Source organism: Nicotiana attenuata, chromosome 11, assembly GCF_001879085.1.
Source record: "Nicotiana attenuata strain UT chromosome 11, NIATTr2, whole genome shotgun sequence".
Classification (NCBI taxonomy): domain Eukaryota; kingdom Viridiplantae; phylum Streptophyta; class Magnoliopsida; order Solanales; family Solanaceae; genus Nicotiana; species Nicotiana attenuata.
This window is the reverse complement of record NC_031999.1, coordinates 1,251,904-1,262,510: the sequence shown is the minus strand read 5'-3', so window position 1 is coordinate 1,262,510 and position 10,607 is coordinate 1,251,904. Positions and strand designations below refer to the sequence as shown.

The 10,607-nt window shown below is 35.0% G+C and overlaps 1 protein-coding gene across 1 annotated transcript; it reads right to left on the bottom strand.

Moving 5' to 3' along the window:
- LOC109234007 (BEL1-like homeodomain protein 1) lies at positions 4,139-10,134 on the bottom strand. The gene is made up of 5 exons (XM_019399825.1): positions 9,885-10,134; positions 7,548-8,835; positions 5,144-5,544; positions 4,970-5,030; positions 4,139-4,857 (listed from the first exon to the last, which is right to left on the bottom strand). The coding sequence occupies exons 2-5, from the start codon at positions 8,748-8,750 to the stop codon at positions 4,315-4,317; spliced, it is 2,208 nt and encodes a 735-aa protein (XP_019255370.1). The 5' UTR covers positions 8,751-8,835; positions 9,885-10,134; the 3' UTR covers positions 4,139-4,314.

Here is a 10,607-nt window from a genome sequence, read left to right as displayed (position 1 = left end):
GGGCACAACAATGGCAGTGGCCAGATTGTCAGCTGTGGGTTGTGCCCAGTCATATAGTGCACCCTCAGGCACAGGAGGTGCCAATTGCTCATTCCTGACGTTTCCGTTGGGATCGTTTACGTCTCCCATGTCAATTTCGAATTTGTGTGTTTGTTGGGATTGTTGAAGTCTTTTGTTGGCACGATTCAATGCCCGGAATGTTTTCTCGGGGTCTGAGAGTCCTTCAAGTACTTCTCCAGTCCTCGTAGAATTTCTAGGCATACACCTGTGCACCCAGATCAACAACCGTCAAAATTTCTATGAAAAATTGGGTAGAGAGAAAACTGACCACACTAAGAATTTTTGTATTTCTATCAATGGTAATTGATAATTCCGTTAACTCCCCGGCAACGATGCCAAAATTTGATCACGCCCAACTATGCCTTATAAAAAGGACTCTGCGGACGTTGCAAATATAACCCGAGTATTACGCCCAGGGTCGAATCCACAGAGAGTTAACCTATCAATCACTATCTTTAGACCAACTAAACTCTTCAGAACCAGTTTTCCAGATGTTTGAATCACAGTTGAAGGTTGCTTTACTAACTACGATTGCAAGTAAATCAAACAGCTGTAAATTAAAATGCTAAGGTTGTAAACAATGATGAGAAGAAGCTAAGGCAATGATTTCCCCTACTGAAAGAATCCCTTCTGTTTATGCTCATACATATTTACCAATACATCTCTATTAATCATGAACGCTCATCTTACCGTAAGTCTCTCCCGTGTAATTACAGTAATATACTAGTTGCACTCTCCCGAGATACACTAGCTTACTTTATTTAGCACAATTCACTTTAGATTACACCCAAGGCTTCGTTATCCCTAATCCCGCCTTTAAACCCGCAATTATAGATTCCTCTTATACTTTGGGAGTGGTGTTGTTCAACAATAACCTAAATATGCACTCTTTTCCAAGTTATGCACACTAAATAGGCACAGCTAATTGAGGATCCTATCAATTAACTACAACAAGCACAAAGTGAACAAATAGAGATTGAAACTAGCAATTTGTATTCACATAAACAAGATGTTCATCCCCCAATAGGTTCCATCAAAGCCTTAGACAAAGGATTTAGCTACTCATGGCTATGGGAAAACAAACTAAGATAGAATTCATCATGACTAGCAATAAAAATCAAAGAAAAGAAGAAAGATATTTTGGGTGATCTCTCACAATTGTTTTCCTTACCAAGATACTCTAAAATTCAATACATGCCTCTCTTGGGCGAAGTCGTGTATTTAAAATAGGGTTTAGGTCTAAAAATCCCGTATTTTACACTTTAGTCCCTGAAGTTTTCTGCTTCCGCCGCGGTTCTGCCGCGGTCGCGGTCAAACCGCGGCCAAATGTCTTCTCTGAATCTGAAGTTATCCGCAGCTATTTTCCACCGTCCGCGGTCAACCCAGTCTTCTGAATCTTCAGGCCTGTTTTGCGTGGTTTCCTTGGGGAATTTCACAGTTGGCCTCTTTTTCTTCATTTTTGACTCCAAAAATACTCCCTAGCCTTCCCTGATCATATATCACCTGCAAATCATGAAAAGCACTAATAAGAGCATTTTGTTATCACTTTTATCATCAAAACTATACAAGAAGGTGATTATTTAAGGCGTGATTATAGTTAAATTCACCTATTATCATCGGCATATACATGATATTTGAAAAATGGTGTCAACATTGAAAGAAGTTAATGAGCCAATCACTATAACATCTTATTAAGAAAATAGAATTCACATCATATTAATAGAAACAATTCAAGTACATTAGTATAACCTTTTTAGATAAATCTTTTATTTTTTTAATAAAGATCACGATAGACTTAAAAGAAATAATATTACATAATAAGCTGTAATAAAAAAAATATTACTATAATTCTCATGAAAGTACCTTTGACTGATAGATTTACCCCATCATTATCTCTTAGATCAGATCTGCACATGCCATTATTCTCTTGATAAATGAAAGCAATCTACTAAAAAGCTACTTAACAATCATAAGACAAAATTATAAACTATTTGTAATAAAAAAAAAAATTAATAAAACATGTATATTTTTAAGAAAAACAAAATTTTAAAATTTAAATTAAAAGTTAAGCTATTCGGTTTAATTAGAATTTTATCAAAACTATTTCTAATACACGTTTAAGTCCTTTAAGTGGAGTCCTCTTAATTCTTCAATTACGGCTGTAGAAAACAATTTTATTCTTCTATAATTTAAATTATGTTAGATTCATGAAATAAAAATCGAAATTGCTTTACCCTTCTCTAATTTAAATAAGCCAGATGTAAGAATTTTCAAATTTTAATACATATCAATAACAACTTCTGATGTGTTTTGATCAAGATAAAGTATTTTTTTCTATCAATAATATATCATATATTTGACTCTAATGTGACTCTATCTTAGAAGAACCATAAAATTTAATAAGAAATTCATATTTGAAGAAAAAACTCTTGTTCGTTCTCTACATTTATATTTACCCTAAGATAAGTATCTTTTTAAATTCTTATCAATATCCTAATTTTCACCGCTTAAAATTAGCTTATGTACGATTGAATAAATAGATATAGATTGTATACAAATAAACATTTGATCAAGCTGATATACTGCAAAAATATGGCTACAAAAGTTAACTTTTTAAACGAAGTATCAAGTATTAAAATGGGTTGTAACTTGAAGGTCCGAGTTGTGAAATTTTGGCACATTTCATATCGCGAGAACTAGACGATTCTTTCTCGCTTGAATTACCTATTCATAATGAAAAAATACATATTAATTTACATGCAATATTTTCGTTATTTCAATCAAGAATCTCCAACTGGTCATTTTTTTCCTATGATTTTTGAGGGAAAAAACCATTTACCGCTTAAAATTTATTATTTGAAACTGATTATTTGTTATATGGAATTTGTCTAACTAATTATTTATAATCAAATAGAATTTTTTCAAAGACAATAGTGAATGTGCCATAATCTCACAACTCGAACTTTCAAGTTCCAACTCATTTTGGTACTCGATATTTCGTTTAAAAAGTTAACTTTTGTAACCATATTTTGTAGTAGAGTCAGTTTGATCAAATATTTATTTATAAAAATATTCATACCTATTTATTCAATTATACATAAGCCATATTTTGTGGTAAGCATTACGAATGATTGAATTTTAAAAGATAGTTATATTCTTGGTAAATCTAAAATTAGAGAACGAAAAGGAGTCTTTTCGTAAAATTTGAATTTCTCGTTATTCTTTATGGATATTTCAAAATAGAGTCATATTAGTGTCAAATATGTGATATATTATTGATAGGTTAAAAATACTCCCTCGTGATCCAAACACATCATACGTTGTTAATAATATGTAGAATTTTATAATCGTTTGCATCAACTGCGTATCTAGCTTATTTGAATTAGAGAAGAATAAAGTTATTTTATTTTTTATTTCAAGTATATAAAAAAAATTAAATTATAGAAGGATAATTTTTTAATAAAAAATTCGCGTATCTAATAGAAGAATTAGGAGGACTCCACTTATCAAGGGACTAAACCTGTATCAAAAGTAGTTTTAACTCAATCGTAATTTTATTTTTCATTCAAATATCCATATTTTAAATAAAAATCTTTTATTACATGATTAATAGCTTGCTACTTCGCTAAGTAACAAAACATTGGAAAGAGAGAGACTTTGCATTATAGATTGCTTTCATTTGTCAAAAGAATAGTGGCATGTGAAATATGATCTACTAGGTAAGAACAAGATACATTTGTCAGTAAAAGATACCTCCATAATAATTACAGCAATAATTATTTATTTCAGCTTATGATGTACTAGTATTACTTCTAATAAGGCTATCATGAACCTTTTCTAGAAAAATAAATATTTTATCGAGAAAAATTATACTAATGTACTTGAATTAGTTTTTATTCATCTGATTCAAATTTCATTTTCTTAATAATATGTAATAGCAATATATTCATTCACTTCTTTAAATGGTGATACCGCTTTCTAAAAATTCTGTGTATGCCCTTAGGATTCCTTTATCCTTAAGTTGCATTTCCATATAGCTTGTATTTGAGAATCATAATTCAAGAGCCTTGTCATAATATATGGTTAAGCCCCCTATACTTACTACTACATAAATGATAATCTACAACTATTTTCCCCATACCTTTATGGTGCCTTTCACTACTCAATATATCAACAAAATTCAGCACATTTATCTTGTGATGTCTTTACGCGGCTTAAACTTAAACTTGCTAGACAATTGTCATAATAAACCATTCAATCTACAAAGTCATGAATCATCTGACCTCCAAACTGCTGTCTGAGTCGATGTTCGTGTAGTTGTTGCAACTGTTGCTGTTGTTGTGCAGCCTCAGCATTTTGCCTTAGACCCAGTGTCAACGACACAGCTCCTATACCTCCGATTTCAAGTCCATTTCTCTGGTAAGGTACAAACCCCATTAACGAACCATCCATGCTAGCAGGAATGTGACACTCTAACCTTGACCGCTTTTCTTGATTCTTCCACAATATATCTTCGTCTAATCGTTCTGAGGGGCCGATCCCTGAGCAGTCATCTTGCTTCTCTGACATGCCACTCATGTTGAGTACATTGAAGTGTTGGCCACAATTTGAAATGCTAATACTACTTCTATTCAATCCATCATTTACATGGTTTGGTCGTTCTGTCACAAGCTTCCCGTCTGATCTTCTGACACTAGAGCCGGTTTGATCTCCCAATCCTTTAGTCTCCAGCGTATGAATTTCTTCAACCATGGGTTTCCACACACGCACACGTGCATTAATGAACCAATTAGAAACCTGTATTAAACATATCAGACATCATATTTGTGCAATGCCATGAATGTAGAATATAAAAGACGAGCATTTGTTTCGATAAACTGCAAACCTTAAGGATGGTCGAAAGACCTACCTGGTTTCTAGTTAAGCCAGTTTGAGTGGCCAGCATGTGTTTATCACTATCTGTAGGATACCTACAAGTAAAAAAAAAAGTTCATTTAAAACATTATTACATGGAGTCGGTGAGACAAAACGAATTTTCAACAATTATTAAAATTGAAGAGAGAGATCTAGGATAAAGATTTACGGGTGAAGGAAGTGGTCGAAAAGCCAAGCTCTAAGAATAGCCACAGCACGCTCGGGTAAGCCTCGTTGGGGCCTCCAGACATGTTGCTGGGATTCAAAAAAGGCCACCCCGGCTCCACCAGCTTTCTGCTTATGTAAAGTCTGGTCAACGAATTTCATCTTCGATGAAGTTCCATCACCTTTGCTCATGCCAGTTGCAGGGGACGGCAAGTCTTCACCTAATGCTTGCCTTATATTCTTTAGGTGATCCGAGATGGCAGTCCTCAATGATCTAAAATGTTGCGAGATTGATTTGAGAGCTAAGGAAATGTAAGGGGTCGCTGCACTAAGCCCAGCCACAGTTTCAAAGGATGAGACCACCATTTGCATTTGCTGATGATACTGTTTGTATCTTCTACAAATCTGTCACAAGTATATTTAAGTCGATATAGTTCTACTCTAAATTAAATGTACACCAAATATAAAGAAGCAATATAGTGGAAAATGTTCCATTCGTTGCATATATTTCTGGACTTTACTAAAAATGGCAGCCCGGTGCACTAAGCTGCCGCTATGCGCGGGGTCCGGGGAAAGGCCGGTCCACAATGTTCTATCGTACGCAGCCTTACCCTGTATTTCTGCAAAAGGCTGTTTCCACGGCTCGAACCTGTGACTTCCTGGTCACATGGCGGCAGCTTTACGACTTACGCCAAGTAGCTCCCCTTTTATTTATGGACTTTACTATATTTAACAATTCAAATACAAGTTTAGTCCCAATAATTTGACACTGAAGTTGGGTTAATCTGTGGTAGAATGTCAAATCAATTGGTAGAACAAGTAATTTTTTAAAAGATGTCGGCAACAGACGTACTTGGTTAGGACATTGCTTTACAACCATGAGAACATCAAAGTATGGTCTTTAAATGATGAGATTCTACTTTAAAAAAGTCACTAAACAAAACATCATTGATTGAAAATCATTCTATTCAAAGCAATGCTCTTTGTTGAGTAAATAAATGTTCATGCTAGATGTAGAACGTAGATGTTAAAGGCAACAAATCATAGATCGATCGGCAAAGAAAAAAAACAGTGGGTTCAAAAAGTTGAACTATGTCCTACAACAAAAGCAACCAACAGTCTCTTTGCCATGTACCTTTAACAAGTTGCATATTTGCAAGAATCAGTAACTAAACAGTGTAATTTTTCAGCGAAACCATCCGAAATCACCAATCTAAGAAGATAGTCTTAAGCAAGGGAGATTTAAACCCAAGGAGTACTAATGTAGCTAGTGTACAATATATCATATTAAGATCAACTTCCCAGTACTTTGATCCAAGTCTCAAATTCCATCAGGTGAAAGCACTCGATCAAACTGGCAACTCCATATGAACCTTTCTCAATGATTTCGTTCATCGACAAATGGAGTTTACAATTTTTAATACTACCCTCAGTAATCACTTCCCGATTACTCGACATCAGCAAGTCTAATTTTAATTACAACCAAGTGATCATTTTATAAAAGTAAGACGCAAATAAGTCAATGTACCTAACATGAATTTTATACAGAAGGGTGCACTACTATAACAACTAACTAACAAGTACTACAATCGATAATCATCAATGCTTCTAGTTCAGAATTAGGGCTCATAATTTATTCCAAATGTTAGAGATACTATACCATGTCCCATTTTACATAAGAAAAGAGACATAGTGAGATACCATTATTTCATCAATGCTTCAAGTTAGAAGTTTAGCGACAACTGTTAGCTAAAATGATGTCCCTATCAAATGAAACTGAAATTGGAACATCGGCCTACTAGAAACTAGAAAGTAGATAACTATACAAACACCCTTCAAAAAGTCGGCACAAGAACGAAGATAAAGAAAAGCATTTCCTAATGCATGGTATATCTTCATTCTTATTATGCAGATATTTTGAAGGATACTATCATTTGTAAACGCCGCCAGGCCAGGCTAATCTAGTTCTAAGAGCACAACACGTGATGTGTTGGTTGGACACACGTCAGCATGTCAATGGTTCGAGCTGCACTGCAGACTATCTGAGATTTTATTATAGAAGGATAGAAGGGCAAGCTCATTATCCGCCGAGCTTCAAACCGTAAGTACACCACTACGCTGTCGGGCTTTGTCAGTTGTTAAAAAAAAAGATAATCTACCTTGTAACACAACTCTACAAGACATAACAGTGGGGGATGCATGCAAGAAAATGATTCACAGATAGAAGAAAATGAGAACTCTTGAGAAGTTCTAGATACACTATATTGCAAAATTATAAAACCTTCTGAAAATTACATTGTACAGCAGATTAAACATTTTTTCGATTGGAAAGTATGGTATGCAAGAAAACTAAAACATCAGTTGTGTTACACTAATTTAAGCTAGATAAAAGGAAATATTGCACAAACCTCATCCTGCATATATATTAGCTTCGCCTTCTTTTGCAAATAATCAGGCCGCCCATTGGATTCAGCTGATGAGCCACCCGAATCTCCGACAATGGCTCCTGATGAAGACTCAGCAGCACTAACATCACCAGAAACCCTAACACCACCCTCACGAACTTTCTTCGAGAAAATGGAACTTGTAACGGCGTTCGAACCAGCTGCAAGGTTGCAAAGTTCATCCATCAACTGTTGCGCCGGCCTTAGAAACTTTGAGCTTTTCAGTATAGTTGCATAACCAGTGAAAGGACCAAGTGGCACAGCACTCCGATGTGCAATTGCAAAATTTTCACATAATGCATGTCTTTTTTCTATCTGTTCCATATTTGTTTTTGATGTTGAAACCGGTGAGAGCGAAAGAACTAATGCCTGAGCGTTAGAATTATCAGGAGCAGTACTAGTGCTAACATTTGTACCCAATTCACAGCTAATCCATTGATGACATCTCTCAACCGGCCTACTTACTAAGTCAGAAGAGTTTTTCACGTGTAATGGGCGAGAATGATCAACATAATTTGGAAGCAAAAGAAGTTCATTCCCGCTCTCCGTCCACGAACCACAGCCAGGCATTTCTACACCTCGGGTTCCAACGGTGGCAGAAGTGACAACTTGTTGAAGAGTATCATGGTAAAGTACTGCGGTGGAACTATATTGCATATTAGAGGATGAATTAGTCACGGGAGACTGCTGTATTTCTTGATAATCGGAAAAATTGGGCTTCACATCAATGGTAGAAACATTATTCAAATTCAACGATCCCGATAAACCTTGATCCCCTACAAACATTGGAGTACTTAAATTGCTTTCAATAACAACTCCAGATCCACTTGAATAATTTCCAACATTATTCCAATTACAATTACCGGTCTGCTGCAAATCAATGCTTTTCCAATTGCTACAATTTTGTGTAACATCATGACTAACTCTATGATCAAGCCGATCACTTGCAGCTCGCAGCTCTAGATTATGCATCATCATAGTATCCTTATTTGACACTACAACAGGTTCCGTGCTTGTACCGAAATTAAACATTTCAGTCGACAATACAGATGGATCATACGAAATATTTCCATAATGATATGGTTGAATTCCTTGCTCCGAATTAAACCTAAACCTTTCTCTCCTGCTTTGTTGTGCTACATGAAATTCAGACGTTTGGTCGCTCATCTCAAACTAGAAAATTAAAACCCAATCACTCGAACAATTTCAAGTGTTTCGTTATGATCCACTTTTAATCTTTATCATTCAATGCCTGCATGGTCCAAGAAACTGGAAAATTTAGTGTTCAACGAAAATAGAAGGCGTAAATGAAGTAGAAACAAATATCATCATGTTATAATGTTAGAGTAGTATAGTAACATGAAATAGCACAGGAAGTCCAAGCTGGTAGGTAAAATAGATACATAGGAAGCAGATGGGAAACAATAAATGAGAAATTAATAGAGTTCCAGAGACACAAAAGATAGGTGAAGAATAAAAAGATACAACAATAACAACAACAAACCCAGTGTAGTTATACAAGTGGGGTACGGGGACGGTACAAACTATGACCTCACCCCTACCATGAATGTAGAGAGCCTGTCTCCAGTAGACATCGGCACGAGAATAAATGTCAAAAGACCACTGTAACACACGGGGACGAAGAAGGGAAGGAGACACAAATTCCAGTCCAAAAATTTACTACTGTTAAAAGTTTTACCACAGAGTCTGAAATGATAGGCAGTAATGTCTCCTAGAATTAGCCTTATAGGACAAGCAACAACATTTTACCAAGCTATCTCTTTACAACAGTTGCCACAAATTGATTAAAAATGTGTGGAAGGAAAGATTTACCACGAGTAAACTTACACCAAAGAAGTTGGTAACAAGAAAAAGAAAACATACTGTAAAACGTAAAGAAAGAAAAACAAAGAAGTTGCTAACAAGTAAAAACAAACCCTAATTCAAACCCCGATATGAAAACTTTATATTTTTTTATTTCACTTCATTTCCCGCAGTTATAAAAAAACAGTTGCGAATAAACAAAAGGAACAGAAAATGGCAGTAACAAAATTTCATGAATGTCTCTTTTGAGCTATAACTAGGCTTCTTAAACAGTCTTTTTAAACACAGAAATACACAGTTAAAACTTTAAAAAAGAATTACTCTATTGCTTTCAAAGCTATATTGATCAATTCTTGTACAAAGGATAGAAAAAAAGACAAGTAATTTAGCTACATAAACCAAGCTAGAAAGATTGAGAACAAAAATAAAAACAGTGTCGATCCCAGTAGTAAAAGCTTAAAGCAAGAAGTTAATTACCAGTAAACAAAAATATGATCAGTAAGAACTCGGTAAATCTTGATATAGAGAGAAACCCATTAAGGAGAAGAACGTGCTGGTAAAATTCCGATGAGTTTTCCGGCGAGAGAGATAGCTGTAGAGTAGAATTCAGGAGGGGGAAGAAGTAGTAAGTAGTACAATGATTGCCAAAGTTGGGGTGGGGTTGGAGTGGGGGGTGGTGGGTGTGTTGAAGTGATAATTGCCAAGAAATTTTAGCTTTAACGTGTAAGAGAGAGAGAGAGAGTAGTACTTGCCTACTTGGTTAGCATTTAAAGGGTTTTTGGCGGACAAGAGATGGGATTTTAACGTCTCTTCGTCGTTAGATTTGACGGCGAATATTGTCACAGTCGATGAATCTCTCAATGAAATGAAATGGATTGATTTGAATTGAACAAGAGCCTTTTGGACAAAATATTATTTAACCATAGTTTGAAAGGAGAAAAAATTTTCTTTTAAAAGAAATAAAAAGTATGTGAGTTTTTATTTATTTCTGTTCGACTGACGTTTATTCTATTTGGTTAAATATTCAGGGAATATTTTATTTTGTGTCTCGTACAATTAGATTTTTGTCTCACAGTTTTCGTACAATTAAATTTTTGTCTTACAGTTTTGTGAACCCAGAAATATAAAATTAGGGTCCACAAATTGATGAGACAAAAAGGTGGTTCACACAACTGATACACAATAAAGCTTCTCACTATC